The sequence below is a fragment of the Thunnus albacares genome, chromosome 13 (assembly GCF_914725855.1).
Source record: "Thunnus albacares chromosome 13, fThuAlb1.1, whole genome shotgun sequence".
NCBI classification, from domain to species: Eukaryota; Metazoa; Chordata; class Actinopteri; order Scombriformes; family Scombridae; genus Thunnus; species Thunnus albacares.
In genome coordinates this window covers 47,024-65,937 of record NC_058118.1, presented here as the reverse complement: position 1 = coordinate 65,937, position 18,914 = coordinate 47,024, and the positions used below count along the sequence as shown (strand labels likewise).

The window sequence follows — 18,914 nt, the reverse complement described above, 5'->3', positions numbered from 1 at the left end:
TTATAATTTGATTTACACATTGGATTTTCTTCTCCCTTGCACTTAGAAATTCCTGACCTTTATTTACGTTGATTTTGTCAGACAACATTGCTTGTTTGGACACAAATCATTTTCACAAGAAAACAGAGTTTTAAAACTGAATATAATCAAAGAAAATGTGGACCTTCCGTGCTGTTACTCTCACCACTCATCCATTTCATCTCCTCTTATCTCCACAGCTCACTGATATCTGCTCTTTCCAACTTGGCCAGAACAAAGACATACAAAGTAGCACATTTGACAGATGACAGAGAGAAGGCATTGTCCCAAGAGGAATAGCATGGCCCTATAAATCCCTGCTCAGGACTCATTGTTTTAGGGAGCAGCTAAGCCAAAGGGGTCACCCTCACAGACAAAGCAGGTCAGGAGGATAACGCCCACCAGCCGAGTAATCTGTGAGAGAAGAAAAATGGTGGGTGTCCTTGGATCATGGGCTAGGGGAACCATCTTTCTCACACAGGAACAAGTCAGGGGAATGACACCAAACAAGAGAGAAAGCCCTGCTCTCCGTAAAGCAGCCTTCTCACCCACCCAAAGCATCAATCTGTTTGTTCATCTCAGACGGACCTGATAGACATTTCATGGTACCAGTCACATGCAGTTGATAGCATTTGGAAATAAAGGTATTTACTTATATTTAAATGTAAAGCTAGCAATCCCATACAAATTCTAACATTACAATGGGGTGGATTTGATGTGGTCAGTTAAGAGATAATTTTTCTTAAAGCCAGTCATCTCCCAAACCATTGCCCCCCAAAAACCCTCTCACTTTCCAGATTAAAATATCAAAGATTAAAAGATTATTTCTGCCATCGATGCTCATTTTTGAAAGAGGATTTACCATGCATAAGTGTGTTTGCATTGATCATTCAGCAGCATCAAATGGATGATCGATAAAAGAGGACAAACTAATCTGTAAATGTGATTAATTGAGCTAATCCTGTTTACTGAGGAACAGCAGAAATTACCATTTCCAAATAGAACTACTCAAAGTGACCAATGAGAGAGAGCTGCTGCATTACCACGGGACAGCGGAGGCACCAGTGAATGACCTTGCTTTGCTGACTGCTTGTTTGGAATTGGCCTGCCTGGTCTGGCAGAGGTCATGGACAAAGACACACAATCATTCCTTAAACCCACTACACACCTTAAAATGTGTGTTCTGTGTTTTATTGGCCAAAACAACCCTCCTCCTTTTATTGAGGTCCTGCAATTTATTATTTGACAGCCTCAAAGTGCTACTTTTCTGGCCACATTTGTATTTGTTAAAAGCTATAATATTTGAACAACAAGTAGGAACACATAGGCTATGCATGAAGTTACTATTGTAACTTAAGTTTATATATCAATTAAACAGAACCAGTTAAGGTTTATTTCACAATAATCCTTCTGCTATTGTGATTATACTGAACAATGTGTTTGAATGGTGTCTTGGTCACTCAAAACAAGCTATCTTCATGTGAGTCTTGCACAAGTGGGTAGATCCCGGTCTGAAAAGTGAAGCCAATGAGGAAGTGCCTTACATTGCATTCTCTTGCATTCTTTCTAATTGCCAGCAGGGAGCAACTCCACTGGCTGCAAAAAGAAATCTGACTGTATGTAAGTCTATAAGAAAATGACCCTCTTTCTCACTTGATTTATTACCTCAGCAAACACTTTCCTAATGAGTTTATGGTCTCAGTCGCTAGTATCAAGTCTTCTTCAATGCATCATGATGTTTATTTTTTAATTATGGCCCCATTTAGAGTGAAATAAATGATACAACAGCATATGCAACAATGTTGATTATGTAACATCACCATGGCAGTGAGTTTTCAGTTAATGGAAGTTAATTGTAACATTTTGGTCACCTTAAAAAGTGTTGTTCAGCGTTTGGTTGTGATAAAAAACCCTCCAAGGAGTCGGATGTTCAGTTTTTCCGCTGAGGCAATTTTGTTTCCATGGTTTTAGGCCTGTTTTTCGCAAGTAAAAATTTGCATTAGCATTATCACTGCAAGCTAGCAGCTAGTTTTTTACAGTCTATGGTCTTGCAGCTTGATGCAATGTCTCATTAAATAAGATGCTACAATTTCTAAGCATGTAAACACCCACTGGTGACTGGTCATTAGGGGCAGGTGGGGCACAGCCCACCTGCTGTCACCAGAAAGAACTGTTCAAACAAATGACGTTATTATCAATTTTCAAATTTTTATCTGCTATAATTTATTATCTATGAATATAGCATCTTCATAAATTGTATTATATAATTTGTGTTGGGATTTTAGTTCATTTTTAATTGTTCCCTGCCTTGCTGCTTCAGACTGTGTTTTCATGATTCGTGTCCACAGCGGGCCTACGGTGGCCGGCGTGTCTCACAATGCAATGTGTATTGCACGTGGGAAAATATGAATACGCATGCTCAGAGTGTTAGTGTATTCAATGTAGATCACACAAAATTAATGATAAGTGGGGCTGACAGCCCGTAGCCCCACTAAAGCGTCATTTCATCGTTCTAAATGTCTAGTTGACCAATCAGATTGCCTGGTCGGAACTACCTGTTGTACAATTTAGGCTTGTGACAGTGATAATGTAACTTGTGTAATTTCTCTCTCTCTCTCTCTCTCTCTCACTCACACACACTTTTCACTCACTCTCTCTCTCTCCCTCTGTATATGTGTACAAGACCTACTAGAAGCAGCCACTTTGTTGTTAAAAGTGTTTTGTGGACCCATAACATGTTAAAAAAAACACATCAGTAGCAAGAGCAAGTACTGTAGTTTTCCTGGTATGTAGCCTATCTATTGAAGTAGTTGGTGCCCCCCCCCAATTTTTTACATATAAAAACGCCACTATAAACACCTTAGATGTATTTTACTTAATTTACTAATGTAACTCTAGAGCTTGGGTGACACAAGTGGCAATAAAGTGAACCCAAGCCTTATTCAATAACTGATTCCTGAAAAAATTAATGAGCTATTATTGTTTATGGATTCAGTGCATTGCTTTTGACCTTCAATAAGGTGCCTGGTTTTAAGATACCAATGTCATTGTAGAGCCTCAATTTAGCTGTCTCAAGAGCAGCTCCTTGTTTGTTGCTTACTAGCTTGTTGAGTTTTATCCAGATAGGCCAAACATTCAACATTTTAAGCAGCTTCCTTAATAGTTGGCCTTGTTAACAATCGATAGTTGGCTAATTATTAACAATTCATGAAATATGGTGGACATTTTTCCATTCCATTTTTTAACCACTGACGCAACCTATGTTTGATGCAAAGTAAGAGTACATTATAGGAATTTAGTGACACAACCAGGTACTACAGCAAATCTATACATTTTCTGATAGTTGCACCGCACATCTCATCTTCTGCATTATCAGTTAATATATTTTTAATTGATGAAATTAACAGGGAATCATTGATAATAAATTAATCATTTTGACATCCCTATATTCAACAATAACATATATATAACAAACATCACTTCTGAACATATAAATACTGCAGCAGATTGAGAAGCACATCGTGCATTAAAAATTCTCTAATACAAGATAAACAGATTAAACTGCTTGCTGACAGGTTGGTATAGTCTTGGTGAAGCTGACATGAAAACCTCTACCCTTTGGACCCTGTATGGAACATCCCTGTCTTGATGTGACACAGGGCTATGGAGTATAGCATACTTTCCACCGGACGTAAAACATTGATGTCGAACACTACACCATATGTTCCCCAGCATAAGAAATGAGGACGTTTAGGCATCTGCTTACAATCTTTTATAATTGCAGGTGGAGCATGCAAGGTCAATTGGGCCAATTTGATTTTTATGGTTGACCCTGTTGCCACAGTTTTGAAGAATCCATTTTCTCTGCACCAAACTCCCATGTAAGTCCTGCGGTTTGTATTTTACACGGGAAACGGGACTTAATTCCATAGTGTCAGTTTGGATATTGGATTGCTTGTCAAAACAAACATTGATTGTCAGGGCTTTGGCTCAACAGCTGAACAGCTTTAACTAGATATCCCTTCTTAAGGTTGTTTTTCTATTCAGTTTTCTATTCAGTTAACTGGTAAGAGTATGCACACTATTCTGTGTATGAATGTGACCATTCTGTGGAATATCTTATAAAATCTGAAATTTTGTTTTTATGTAAAAAAAAAAAATAAAAAAAAATCACAGACTCACAGAAGTTGCAATTTTAGAATGATGAAAGTGAGTGAGAGTGTGGGTAAATGTCAAAAATACTTCCACATGTGCAGACAGCATGGAAACATAATTTCTATGACCACAAGAAGAGGGGGAAAAATCTGAATTACATTTACATCCATTTCTGCGTCTTTTCCTTTATGTACCTTTTCTTTGAGGGGAAAAATAAGGGGGAAAAAGAATACAAAAGTAAAAGTGGGCCCTTGGGTTTTCATGTCTGAGCCTGAAGCTCTAACAAGAAAAAGTCAACAAGTAGGAAATGTGTCGCTCCAGGCACAGGCATCAAGTTCAGCAGAGCAGGAAAAGAATCATTATTCTCTCTCGACTAGCAAAGTAGTGATAGAAAAACCCTACAGTCTCTTATCCAAACTTGTTCACAAATAAACACTTCCACACTGTTAACTGTCCTTAACACCAACAGCTTTGTGCTGACACACACAAGATAGTAACAATGGACCACTAGTCCTACAACACTAGTGCTGAGTTTCAGTATGATAGAAAAATGATTTTTTCATTTTGATACCTTATTTTGAGAAATACTGGTAAATTGTTTTCTATTTTTTCTAGAAAAAAAAGAAAAAAGAAAACCAAGTTCTTAATTATTATATGACACCTAAAAACAAGCAGCTGTAAGCATTTTGCCTACATAAAAGAGTACATTTTTGAATTAAAATCAAAAATAAAATTCAGAGCAAGAATCTGAACAAGCATTATTGGCTTTAATTACTTGACAGTTTTTGAAACTCAAACACATTTTGGTCAGTATAGAGGTTTGATACCCAGGCTGATTGACATGTATCTATAATTATAAAAAAAAAAGTGTAATAAAAGGCCAACTCAGCATTACAATAGCTTTTCAGTAAACTACTGAACACACATTTACTTTTAATTAGAGAAACTGACTTATTAAAACTCTCTTGTATTAAAACACTATTCGGTCAAAAAAACAGAAACAAGAAAGTCCAGTACTGAGCATCTTCCAAGCATGTCCATGATCCCAGTTTAACACTGAGATCATCAGTACTGTAATAAAGGACCATTATCGGTATAACTAGTAAAAAAACACAGTGGCTTAAAGTTTAAAGGCTTAAACAGTCACACATTTTGGTAAATGTTTTATTAGACATACAGATATGTAAGCGGCATCAATCTCTTTGAAGGAAGATTCTGGTTTATTTCAATGTGGCCATTGTGGCTCTATGTGTAATGCTAATTTTGCTGCCTCTAGCTCCATTATAAATATTCAGGGGAGTCACAAAAAGATGAGTATCGGAGCAAGCTGCTGAGCCTCCTACATCTTTCCAAATAAATATGATTTTTACATGAATCGCCCCAGAAGTTGTTCCTGAATTAGTCTGGCTAACTGCATAGGGAATTACATCCAGGACAATTTGCATGGTAGCCCCTGTGCCCATTCAGCGTATGAATGTGTGTGAATGGGTGAATGTGGTTTGTAGTGTAAAAGTGGTTTGAGTGGTTGGAAGACCAGAAAGGCGCTATACAAGTACAGTCCATTTACCATTTACTATTTAATCTTTCACAGCATGAATGATCGATATCAGTGACAGACAGAGGATGTCTTTTTTTGGTTTAGTCCAGTCTAATTTTTTCTGTGGCTGAAAGAGGAGAAACGCTTAATGGGAGTATTTGGTGGGGAGGGGCAGTAAGGTTTTCACTGCTGATAGAATGAAGGTGGATATAGATGCTCACCAAAAAATATGAAAGGATGGCTGTCAAACTAGCATTGCTAATCAACTGGCTTTTGCAGGCAGGAGGATGATGGTGGGAGTGGGAGAGAGTGAATAGCTAATCGATTCTTGTCAGATAACATCTTTGAGGCCCAGTAAGTAACACTGTGTGGACTGGTATTAGATTGTGGCCCGATCATTGAGAATCACTGATCAAGGGGATTTAATTACCACTAAGCCACAGCATACTGAATGCCTTGAATGCCAACAACAAGAAAAGAAAGTAGGCCTTACCTGAATCCCACCAAGCTCTACTTGCCTTATGCTGCTGTTCCACTATCCCTCCGCGGCTCTTTTTCTTGGGTCACCAACTGTACACTGAGATTGTGGTTGGTTTCAATTCATTTAGGTTAACAAAAACACATAATAAACTAATCCAACATATGTCAGGGATGAGGGTTATCATTCAATGTCCATCAGTCTCAAGACTTCCTCAACAGCACACCACTTTTGCGTTTGTATCTTTATTCTCTCTGACATCTGCCCTCAGACTGACTCATATTCAGTAAGACCTGCCTTCACAAGGTTGACCACCAATCAAAACACAAATGACAACCTGTGAGCCTGACATTCCCTTCTTCCATAACCAAAAAAAAGACACCTCTGTTTTTTTCTTTTTTTAAAAAAAACATACATCTAAAATCTACTGATTATATGATTATATACTCATTAACACAAGGAAATCTTTTCAATTAGGGCTATATAATTTCACCATACCAACTCTGACCTTAACCTGATTGAATGTACACTTGACTGTCCTCTTCTTGTACCTCACTTTCATATGAGGCTTATTTTCTTTCCAGCAATTTTTTTTGCCAGCTACCTTACATACCCAGTGTAATCTTCCTAGAAAGAAGAAACATAGTCCAGGACATCCCCTGAAAATTTTGGTTCTATAGTCTTTATATTGGACAATTGCAGGGGATCCCTAACCTGACAGCCAAATATTTGCTAAAACAGATTCTGTTGGAGAATTTCAAATGGAATGAGCTAAGACAAACATTTGAATCATATAAGTCAGTGTGTGGAACTTTTCAATAGCACCTTTTGTGCATTGTGGATGGCAAGATGAATACTTATGGGTATCTGTTACACAGCAATAACCTGCTGATAAAGGTTTGATGTTAAGTTTGGGCCCTTGTCAACAAAAGGATGGTACACAGCAGGAATAGAGTTTTACCAGCTGTAAAGCAATTAATTTAGCCTTAATGCTGCATAGCAGAATAGCATCTGGATATCTTGGGGCCACATCCATTATAGTTAACAAAAACTAATTTCCATGTTTGCATGAGTAGATGACTACTCAGTCCATCATAACATGAGCAAAAGGTTCCGGCTTGACAGACAAAGAACCCAAAGAAGCAACTGTCGTAAACCTGCCCTACTTTCCCACTACTGGACAAACATGGCAAGTATGCCAGAATCCTGTTTACATCCTGTCTAATACTTGGCCAATAAAAGTGTCCAGTTATGTTATCAAGGGTTTTCCTCACATCGATATAACTACTGGTAAGGACTTGTGAGCCAGACAAATCAGCACCACAGACCTCACAGTCATTATTCTCTGTAACATTTGCCTCATCTACTTGAGTCAAATCAAAAGGAACATCAACCATTTAAGTTCCAGGTCCTGGATTGTAACTCCCCTACTGGTCTGTGCTCTGCCACATCTGAGACAACCCTTGTGGAGGCGACATCACTTGCCATCACAAGGTCAATGCTATGGAACGGGAGGTACTGCATTTCTGCTATATCTATATTCTGACACTAATTCATTTGTTCTGTGAATTGGTAGATTGGTGCATTTTCATAGCCTCCACAAATTCCTTGCACAGCCACAAACCATCCAGTAAAACTGAAAGTGGGTCATTACAACAGACCTCTCTGAATCAGGGTCTACTTGACACCAGTATTTTTCAATATGGTGACCTGAACACGCAAACCATCTTAACTACAGAAATTGTGGACCACACCTGTAATCCAACTTTGGGGAACTGCTCTTTTTATGCCCAAATTTATAGCAGTTGTGCCAGCAAGCAAAGCACTGCCACTTTGGTGAAAGTGTCCCCTTAAATTTTTGTTATGTGCAGGCATACAGAAATTAAATTACCAGTATAATGCTACTGCCTGTTTCCTCCAAAAATCTAGATATGATTATCCAGGTTGCTGCCAAAGTTACTGAAGCTTCCTTCTGTAGGTTTCTGGAACACAACTGTATGCACCCAGCACTGCTTTCCTTAAATCATTGTATTCTAAACCTGTACAGCTATCTAGCACTGCAGCTGCTTTTTGGTGTCCATGATTGTTAAATCAATTAACTCCTTTTTGAGGCATCTAAATTGTGCATAGGTCATATGCTCAATTTGTAACATGGCGTCCTTTGCTAATATTACAACTTGCTGACACACAAAACAAGTGCAAGTTCCAACTGAAAAAAGTATTCAGATACTTTACTGAAGTAAAAGTAGCAACATTCACACACTGATGGCACAGCCATTAGGAGCAATTGGGGGTTAAGTATCAGTATCAGTAAGTGCCCAAGGACACATCAATATGTGGACCGGAGGAGCTGGGAATCGAACCGCCAATATTCTGATTAGTGGACGACCCGCTCTACCTCCTGAGCCACAGCCTCCCCTCATTTCAGGAGCTCAAATGTAATTGAAGAATTAAATGTTCATTTTGAATACTAGCAATGACTGCCTGAAGTCTGGAACCCATGGACATCACCAAATGCTGGGTTTCCTCCTTTGTGATGCTTTGCCAGGCCTTTACTGCAGCTGTCTGTCTAATCTGGGCTTTCTATTCTAAGACTTACACTCCTAATGTTCTTGCGATCTTTCTGATGGATATTTTCTTTTTTTGCAGCTTTAGGATGGCCTGTTTCACTTGCACTGACAGCTACTTTGACTGCATGTTATGGGTACACAGCAACAGCTTCCAAATGCAAACGCCACACCTGGAATCAACTCCAGACCTTTTACTTGCTTAATTGATTAAATAATGAAGGAATAGCCCACTCCTGGCCATGAGACAGCTTTTGAGTCAATTGTCCAATTACTCTTGGTCCCTTGAAAAGGGGGGGCTACATGTTAATGAGCTATAATTCCTAAACCCTTCCTCCAATTTGGATGTGAATACCCTCAAATTAAAGCTGAGAGTCTGCACTTATTCATTATATTACTGTAACTTGAATATGTTTTGGTAACTGACTATTAATTTTGTAGATATTACTTCACTTATTCTCTTCAGGTAAGCTTTGAAAAAACAGAAAATTAGAACAAAATAATAACAGATTTATATGCTTAATTTAATCTACAACCTCACTGAAAATTAGCAGTGGCCACAAAACAGCTGGGATGAACCATGAAAATCTTTACAATCTTTACAGCATACAACATTAGCCTTAGCTGTTCGCTTCGGGAATATTACAGCGTTAATGTTACCCTACATATTAACTGCTCTTCTCACCCTAAATCCAGATAGTAAACAGTATTTTAGTGAAAAAATTAGTGACAGTGGAGAGAACGGGAAGCTGCAATAATGCCTGAAATCAATATCAAGATTAATTGTTAAATTTACCTTAGTCCTCTCAGACAGAGGTTTTTGTGGATTAAATGTCAACCAAAAGTACCAATAATCTAATTACTAATGTTTGACTACAACATTTTAAACTAAACACAAAATCAGGTGACACAATTAACATTGAACTTAAGGAGTATCACTGCAATTTTGCATTGCACTTCCATGAAGTTGAAGGGACTTTCAAGAGACTGATTTTAAAAATGGTCAAAATTGACGTAAAAATGGCCAAAATATCCTGACTTTTAGTTCCTTGTATGGGTCAAACTTCAAAAACACTGGATTCCCATAATGGAACTAATTAGCTTCTTTTATTACACTTACAGACTGGTACGAAGCCATATCTTTCAAATATTTATTTGTTTGCCAGCATGTGGCCACACTGAACCACATGGTGTGATACTAATGCCTAGGTGGGCTTCCAGGAAAAACTTCAATGCAATTCAATCTCTGTCAGCTTCCACTAGCAGTCCTATACAACTATTTAAAAGTGTCAGTTACACCAAAAAGGCTGATTTTCTCTGAAAATATTCAGTATCATACTGAATACTTATATACGCAAATTCTCGAAAAAATAATACAGGCATTCCTCAATAATGCCATTAATCAAGGCTACTCCAGAGGGACATCTGGAAACTCAAATATTAGCAATGAAATCAAACTGCAGCAACAGGTTTGGGGTTATATGGCCAACTCATTCACCCTGCTTTGGTTTTTGTACAACCTTAATGACAACACTGTCTGCTCCAATCAGCTCAGTGCTGGTCCACAATCCATTTTTCAAACTTTATGACAGTCTTAATTGCTCCCACCTGCTGCCTGATCAGCCCACTCAACGGCCACTTTTTCTCATATGTGGATGCAGACAAAGAAGCCTATTAGGTGCGGCTTGCCTTTGCTGCAGTGAGGTCACTCAGGCATTAAATTAGTTCCAGCCCATCCACCCCAGCGCACACACATATACACACGTGCCAAATGCTGGATTCATTGTAGGATTTTTATGCTGAATAGCTTTCTTTTCTTTCCTTCACTTGCCTGGTGTCAATTTCATTTTCATCTGTTGCCAAAGAGCTGCTTTGTTGACTCAGCATCTAGTGCATGTAACATCACCCATTATTATTCATTACTGTCTCTGATACAGACGTTTATGGCCTGATATTACATATTGTACTTAAATTGGCAACAGCCAATGTTTAATCAGGTCAACCTTTTACAATTCTGATCAACATATAGCATCAGTGTCATTTAAAACAATCTTAAAATGGCATTCAGGATTTTTTTAAATCAAGTTCAATCAAGAATGGCTTCTATTAAAATAACATAATTAGAAAGAGTTGGGAATGAAATGTGTGGTAACTGTGTCACTAAAAATCTGATCACCATTCAGTACATTTACATGCTCACAACAAACCAAGGTACTGAGATAAATAAGGTTACACAGGTAATTGGCAAACATGCACATACACTGTAGTAACAGGCTTACTATAAAATCTGTGTTTACATGCAGCTGGTCAGGAGTCAGATTTCTCCCCTACCTTCTGCAGGTGGATATAGTCCCAGTTGTAAAGTTGTTAAAGTTGATGACTCAAACCCTGAAAAGGGACAAAGGTTTGAGTCCCAAGTGGAGTGTTGTAAATAAACCATCAGAAAGGGAGAGGGGATGGTATATATACTCTGTTTCCAGCAAGCTCAAACTAAGGCAGTCTAATCCAACTGACATGCAATTAGTCTTGATTAAACAACTTCTTGAAGGTAGGTTCGTGAAGGGTCTAACTTTAAATTTTTGTTCAAACAGATTTAGCAAGGCATAGTCATTTTGAAGGCTGCAGTTTGAGCTGCTGTTGACTTGTATTGTGTTATACTGAGTTTAAAGTTTTTAAATAATATAAATAATGATGATAGGAATCTACAAAAACATTCTCGCACATTTGTCTCATCCTTGATTACAGCCTCAAAATTTTCCTGCTGACTAGAATAAGTGACCTACAATACCTACAAAATTATTTAGAATTAAGGTCAAAGCTGAAAAGCACATACACACATCATTACATAGTCAGCTACATTACACTGATCTCAACTTCAATGGGGAAAAACAAATGGGGGATCAACCTGCTGACCGAAGAAAAGACAGTCAGACCAGCCAACATTAATGAAAAAAGTAAAATACGTCATGGATATACTTTTTACTACTTTTTAAACTAGAAAAGTTAAATTTCCAGATTTAAATTTAGACAGAGATACTATTAAAATCACTATTGAAAACTACTATTAAAAACATCCCTGTATCCAAATATTTGCATGAGGAGCTTTCACAATAGTCCACGGTAAAGATATAAAAACAACCTGAGGAAGTGCATGTTAAGACAAACCTTAACATGTGGTTTAAAATGTGACAGATCCATAGTTGGACAGAAAATGTGGGTGCAAGTGTGTGTGCATACCTTGTGACAACCCGTGCCATAATGACAGCTAACAGTTATACATTTCAAAAACACACAAATTCAATAAGGTCGCAAGCAACCTATGAATATGACCCATTCAAAAGCTTTGAGTGGTCTTGAACACATGACAGCTGATCAAAAAAAAAAACAAAAAAAACAGATGCACTGCTGAGACACTTTCTTTCTCTTAGTTATAAATAAGCAACCTGTACAGGTCCGTTGCACTGGGGCATATTAAAGACAAAGGGCCAGATGTGTAAACGATACGCACGTGCAAAAAACATGCATATGCCATTCCCCACACATAAACTGGTATTTTTAAAAACATAATGTGCAGTGAGAATGTGGCACCTCACACGGACTTCAGACCAGAAGCACAAATGATTTTTTTTTCCCGGAGCCAGCTGCAGGTTATATGATGAGGTGGAGATGGAAACATAAGGTGAAAGACGGAATCTATGTATAAAACATTGTTTGTTCAGTTTGATAATCAACTGCACTTATTGTGAGCTTTTTATGACATTTACATCTGTTATATGCCAAAGGGTGCATTTATAAACTTAATGTTGATTCATTACTTTTGTGTGATCAGTTGTATCATTCTTTTAATTTACATGGGAGGCATCCTTTTATTTTGCTGTTACAATTCTTTTTATTTTATCGTTTATTCTGACACTCTGTTTCGATATAATCACTAGAATTCAGTGATTTTTTTCAACAATTGTTTACAGGTCCATGTAATGAATTAATGATATGGACAGTATAAATAGCCATGCACCCGTGCATAATGGTCACTCATAATTACAGCTGTTCTGGAAAACCTCACTGGTGCAAGACAATCTGTGAAACTGCACTTCTTCTTTTCTGTTTGGTTCATTGACAGGTGTAAAGACAGGAGGAGCAGGCAGTATACTTATATGAAAACGACTGGTTAAAGGCACGTCTTCATTCATTTGTGGTTAATTGTGGGAGTGGAAATTAACCTTGTGCATGTGTCCAGTTCCAAAATGACTGAGATTTATAAAACAGAACCATGCATATGCACAGCTTTATAAATCTCACTATAAGAATGCATAGAGGTTACTCATTTCATTTGTCTGCTTTTTCTGCTGCATTACTATGGTGCTGCCGCTGCAGTAAACGTTGGGGCCGCACTACCTAACTGTAGGCACTAGGTGGCAGCAGAGTGCTTGAATCCTAATGACAGGATTTCACTATATACCCCCTTTGACCACAATGTGGTCAGCAATGGCTTCATTTCTGATATTTAACTTAACAGCTCTTCTGTGAACTTAAATAAACTAAAGTGAGATGTGTGTTTGACATCAATGAAATGGTGTTTTAGTGTTTATCTTGCAGCACCCCTGTGACATTTTGCACCCTGATTGTTTCTCTGCTGAGTGCATAGAAGGCAGAAGCCCCACTCAGGCGGAGCTTTGGCTCAGTGTTCAGGGGAGCTTCTGTAATTTAGACTCTATTGAAATTATTGGAATGCATTTCTTTATCATACTCCAGAAACATTTGATCATTGAACATCAAATGAACATTTAATCTGATTAACTGACATGTAGTTGAAAGAAAATGTTCCCAACCTTTTCTGCAGGGATCATCTTTTGTAGATTTTCTGAGTTGTTGAGTTAGGGTCTTCTTGTAAATTTGGCAAAAGTAGCCTAGGCTACTTTATGTCTATAGTAGATGCCTTGTTAACAGCACAACACTGTCACACACACAGTTACTTCTTCACTGTATATCAGCCTAGAGATGGTGAAAACTCTGTCCCTCTCTCAAACTAAAAAAACTAAATGGGTCTACTGTATGTTTTTATGGTTACACTGTTCCATCAAATGGAAATATCAATGTCTTGTGCATCATTTTAGACACACTTCCCCAAAAATTCAGCCTGAAACCGCAATATTTTTGCCCCATCCCAAGATTCCAAATAAACTTGTGGGATTTTTCTTCAGTGGGTTTCTATGTGCATATGTTTTGGTCATTAAAGCAGCTAAACAGCCAAGTGAAGAAAACTGTTTGTGGTTCTTTTGTTGTTCAGATCTACAATTAACACAGATTTTTAACTAGATGGTGAATCAGAAAATAAATAATATAAAACTTAGGAGTGATACACTTGACGTTAATCAGTAATCTGCCTTCACTCAAGGATGAAACTGCAGTGCTGTTGTGATGTATCAGATCAGTCCATCTGAGATTCTGTCCTCCTTTCAGTTTGTTGATTTGGACGACACAACTCAAGAGTTTCATGACAGAGCAACAGTGACGTTCAAATCATTAAATCATCTCAAAAACTTCTATTTGTATTACTTTTCATTCAACTCCTAAAGATTAAGGTTTGGATTGATTACAGAACATTCTAATTAACTAAGCTCAACTGTCTGGAGGTAGCAGCAGGAGGCGGTGACAAAAAACTGAGATGGACTGTTACAGAGCTTAATTTAAACTGCCGAATTTTCTCTAATAGTGGTCAAGGCCTTTATTTACCTCAACTGCAGAGGGTACCAGGCCTTTATTGGAAGCAGGCTTATATTAGAGAGAGGCCTTTATTCCCAATTCCCTCTGTTTGATAAGTATATTTGCTCATATTTTAGTACAAAGCCTCCTTGTTTTCTGGTCTGTTTCCGTTTGCTCTGTTAAATTTTTGTTACTGCATTATGCTATTAATAAAATCAAAAGCCTTCATTTCCCGACTTTTATTGTGAAACATTACAAAAACATTTCAATATAACTTGTGTGAAGTATGACAGGTCAAGTACCCAAGGGGAAATATGGCCAGTGTCAGTTAAAAACTAAACAAATCTGAGGTAACGTTACGCTGGATATAAACATAAATAGCCAGTTAACAGCACAGTCAAATATCAAATATCAATCAGCTGTCTCTCTAGCTCCAAGCTAAATTTCTTCCTTCCACCTCCTAGCCGTCCTCTCCTCTTGTCAGCTAACAGCAGCTCACGTTTCTGTTTTTTCCAGTATCTGAGTCTTTTCGGGTCAGTGTCAAAAGGTCTTGCAACTTTTGCTCCTTAATTTTCTTCCGCATATTGCAAAACTCTCTTTGAATTTGACATCAAACTTCCGTCTGGTGGGTGCCATGTTCGCTCTCTACAGTGTTGTGGCATTGGTGTTATGGAAAATCTAATCACTGACACTTGCACAGGTCCTATATGGTACTTCAATTATAGCTACCACCATCTTGTGGCACTTGTACATTACTACAAACCACAGTCACATAACAGGCACCAAGAGGAGGGGGGGCGGACATTTCTTTTCATTTGATAACGTTAAAAGTAAAGTTAGGCTTTGCTGTTGGTTTCCCAACTCATTTTAAAAAAAGACGAGAGAAAAAGAGGGAGAGGGGGCTAGAGAGTGAATGAAGAGATGGAGCTGGTAAGAAAGCAGTGAATCAGATCAATAAAAAAATATCTGATTGTTTCACAGCGGTTACTTTCTAAGGCACAAATAAACACACACACACACCCGCACACCACCGTACAACCCTACAGCAGAGCGCAGCAACACCTGATTTGGTCTGAATATGGCCTCAATCCATCCTTGTTTTTTCCCTCCCCGGCCTGTATTTGGGGCCAGCCTTTATTTGTTTATGTTGACCACACCCCGGCCATTATTGGAGACCTGGCTTTCAATTGAATACCAGCCACTATTAGAGAAAATACGGTATACCTTGGTTATATATCATTCAATATCATGTTGTCTAATTATGCTATGATAGGCCCATGTTGTTAGCATTAAACGTGGTGTTTGATCACGGCATAATTTATTACATCTTATTAGTGTACCATGAAAAAAGTGTGACTGTTATTATTATTGCAGCAGTGAAAGTAAAGTTCTTTATTTTCAATGCTTCACATTTTTCTGTGAAGGTGCCATTTCTGTGCCTTTTATGTCAGCTGGGCTGACATGAACTGATGAAATTTACGCTCCAATATCAGATTTTCAAACAATTTAATAGACATTACCCTCTAATATTCAAATAAGTCAGCAATACAGTATTTATTTGCTGTCCATAGCCACTGTATGAAAAGCTTCTTCAATTCATTAAATCTTTGCAGCATCTGAAGGATATGCTGATATGGTGATAAATAATGAATGAACAATAGTGATTAAGTTAATCCATTTCACAGCAATCCTTTTGAATTTGAGGTCCAGCATTTTTCTGATCAGGCATCTGAAAAACAGGGTCTTTTATTATTATCATAACACTCAGAGCAATAGTTCTTATGTCAAGTTTTTATCTTTGTTTTTATCTTTTATCTTTTCTACCTTTTTTAAAATCTCAACTGTACTTGAAATATCAGTACTTGAAGGTTACACTGCTACTTACCTGTTGTATTTGCACTACATTGGTATTGTGGACTTTACACATATTTACACAAATAAAGAGATTCAGAATTTGATTAATATTCCATCATTTATTATGGTAACATATGGTATGCAAAATATGAACAACACTGTTAGTGCAGCCTACATCACAAGAAGGTTTATGTCAAAAGTATAGAGCTTAAGTAGATGGTTTCCAGCAGCTCAATACGATAAATACACACAATAAAAATCTCTTTGTCCACCGGTTAAACCGCTCAGTGTGCATTGCTTTGATTTCTGCCTGTATGAGGTGTAATGAAGGTACCCAGTCAGGATGACATTGTAGCATTTCATAGGCTGGCTTGCCTAAAAAAGAAAAAAAAAAACACACACACAATTTCTTTAATTAGTTATGTAGCTATTGTAATGGGAAATTGCTGATCACCCAATAAACACACAAGAGAGCATTGTCAGGTTATGAAATAATGTAATCAAATAATACAATCAGAAGTATAATGCATCATAGTTCTGGAGACAAAGATACATACCACCTAGCTATCTTTTCTTTGTCTGAAAGGTTGGCACTTAACCAGTCCCTTAAATACTACTTGTACAGAATTTATGACATCTGCTTACTAACCTTACAGGTCAGCAACCAACCCTCAGATAGAAACATAAGTCAAAAGTTCAGCTAACCTAGGAACAATCTTTCTTCACGACCATATATGACAGTACATAAGCATGCACCAAGTAGCATCACAAAATAACATCACTACTATATTAAATTAAGGACAAACCACACTATCCTCTAAAGCTTATCAGTTTTACACATAAACATCTACATAACTACAGTTTATCTTATCACTGGCTCAGGTAAGGGTATAACAGAATAGACTTAACTGTTAAACACACAACTGCCTCATCTTACACAGCAAAGAACTAAGTTTAGAATAGATATAGCACAGAGGAATTTAGAACATGTGTGAAACACTAACTAACACTAAACTGAACTTAAACACTGTCTGAAACATGTATGATATATTGAAGAAATACATCAAATGATAACCTGTGATTCAGTTTTCTTTTACACTATGCAGTAGTTGTGCTAATTTCACATACACCATGTATAAGGAGCTAGCGGTAACAATAAAATGTGTTCAGATTATAACTTACCTGTGTGAAAACGGCATGAACACACGAACAAGTGTCAGGAAATGTTGCCAAAAGCGATGTTTGTTCATCTTACAGCTGCTACCCATGCAACGCCTCTTTGTTAACTCTTCCAAGTTGGAAAGCTGAAAAATCGCACTCCATTAGCGATCAGATTCCCATGCTGGTCTTGAAAATAGTGATGGCAGTTGATAATACCGGAAGTGTTCACCATTCCACCATGCTTTAAAGTTGGATAAGGTAAACAACACCACCACAATGTCTACCTCCTCCACTAATCGCATCCATTTCCTAATGTTCCACAATGCATTGCGCTGCTCGCTTGCACTGACGTCACAAACCTATTCTCTCTCGACTGCTCACATGAGCCACCTGGTGGTTGCTGGTGCAAAGTGCTCCTGGATAAATTATTTTACCCCCCTTCATTGTCGCCCTGGCATTACCGCAGTGTTACCACATTCAATGTTTGGACAGCAAAAATAGTGCGGGCAAAGAAAGCATAGTTTTTTTCACCAGTCCTGCCTTTTGTTGGCTTTCTTGCCTTGTACCTTGTGGCTTTCTTGTACTGCTTAGGATGTGCAGTACAACAATCTTATGAAGCTACTGAAATCCTAAGGGTGATCATTTTTCTAGTGCTCACAAGATCTATACTGTATCATGATAAGAAAATATAATCTTTCTGAACTTTTGGGGGCTCTTACAAATCAAGTATAGCTACAGTGTTAGGAGCAAGCTAAACTAATCTGTCTAGCTGCAGGTAGCTGTGATGAAAAGTACAGTGTAAGAATTTCAGGGGGTTCAGCTGTTTTGACTGTGCACACTGCATTCAAAACCAATTGCTACACATCTTTTTGGTCACAAAGCAATTTTATCTATGAGAACACACTTCTGCCAGCCTAGATTTACATGTCTAACATTACACAGGCTCAGAGGAATGTGTGTTACCCTTCAAACAGGTCCATGGTAGATGTAACGACCTCAGCATACAGCAAGGTGTGCCCCAGTACACTGGTCTTCAGGTTTTTTCTGTACGTCTCCATACTGAACAGCTCCCAGGTCTGAGACTCTGAGGAGTCAGTGACCAGGGCCAGAGAGCCATCAGGCAGCAAAGGGCCATTCTGGAGCTCACAACAGGACACCACTCTGAGGCAGGCCTTGGACAACGAGAGGAGGCCATTTTGATCTGCACGTGTCTGTAGCCACTTCAAGAAGGTGGCCTTAGCTTCCTGTGACAGAGGAGCAGAGAAGGATAATACCGTCAGTAGTTTCTTTTATATGATACGTTGTAGTCATTCTGTGTTTTTAATAGGTTTTTGGACAGCAATAGAGCTTTATGATGCAGAGGAATAAGATATATCAGACTTTGGATACACACAAAACACAAAACCATATTTACTGACAACAAATATGGCTGTCACTGGTA

At 38.0% G+C, this 18,914-nt stretch overlaps 1 protein-coding gene across 3 annotated transcripts in view; it reads right to left on the bottom strand.

Annotated features, from left to right (window-relative positions):
• Window positions 1-18,914, bottom strand: part of hlcs (holocarboxylase synthetase (biotin-(proprionyl-CoA-carboxylase (ATP-hydrolysing)) ligase)) — a 49,662-nt gene that overhangs the window by 9,256 nt on the left and 21,492 nt on the right. For all 3 annotated transcript variants that reach the window (XR_006406744.1, XM_044370200.1, XM_044370201.1), the window contains one exon: window positions 18,437-18,717. Coding sequence is in view for 2 of the 3 variants with exons in the window: in XM_044370200.1 (XP_044226135.1) it covers window positions 18,437-18,717 (281 nt within the window). In the remaining variant the exon portion in view is untranslated. The remainder of the gene's footprint in view (window positions 1-18,436; window positions 18,718-18,914) is intronic.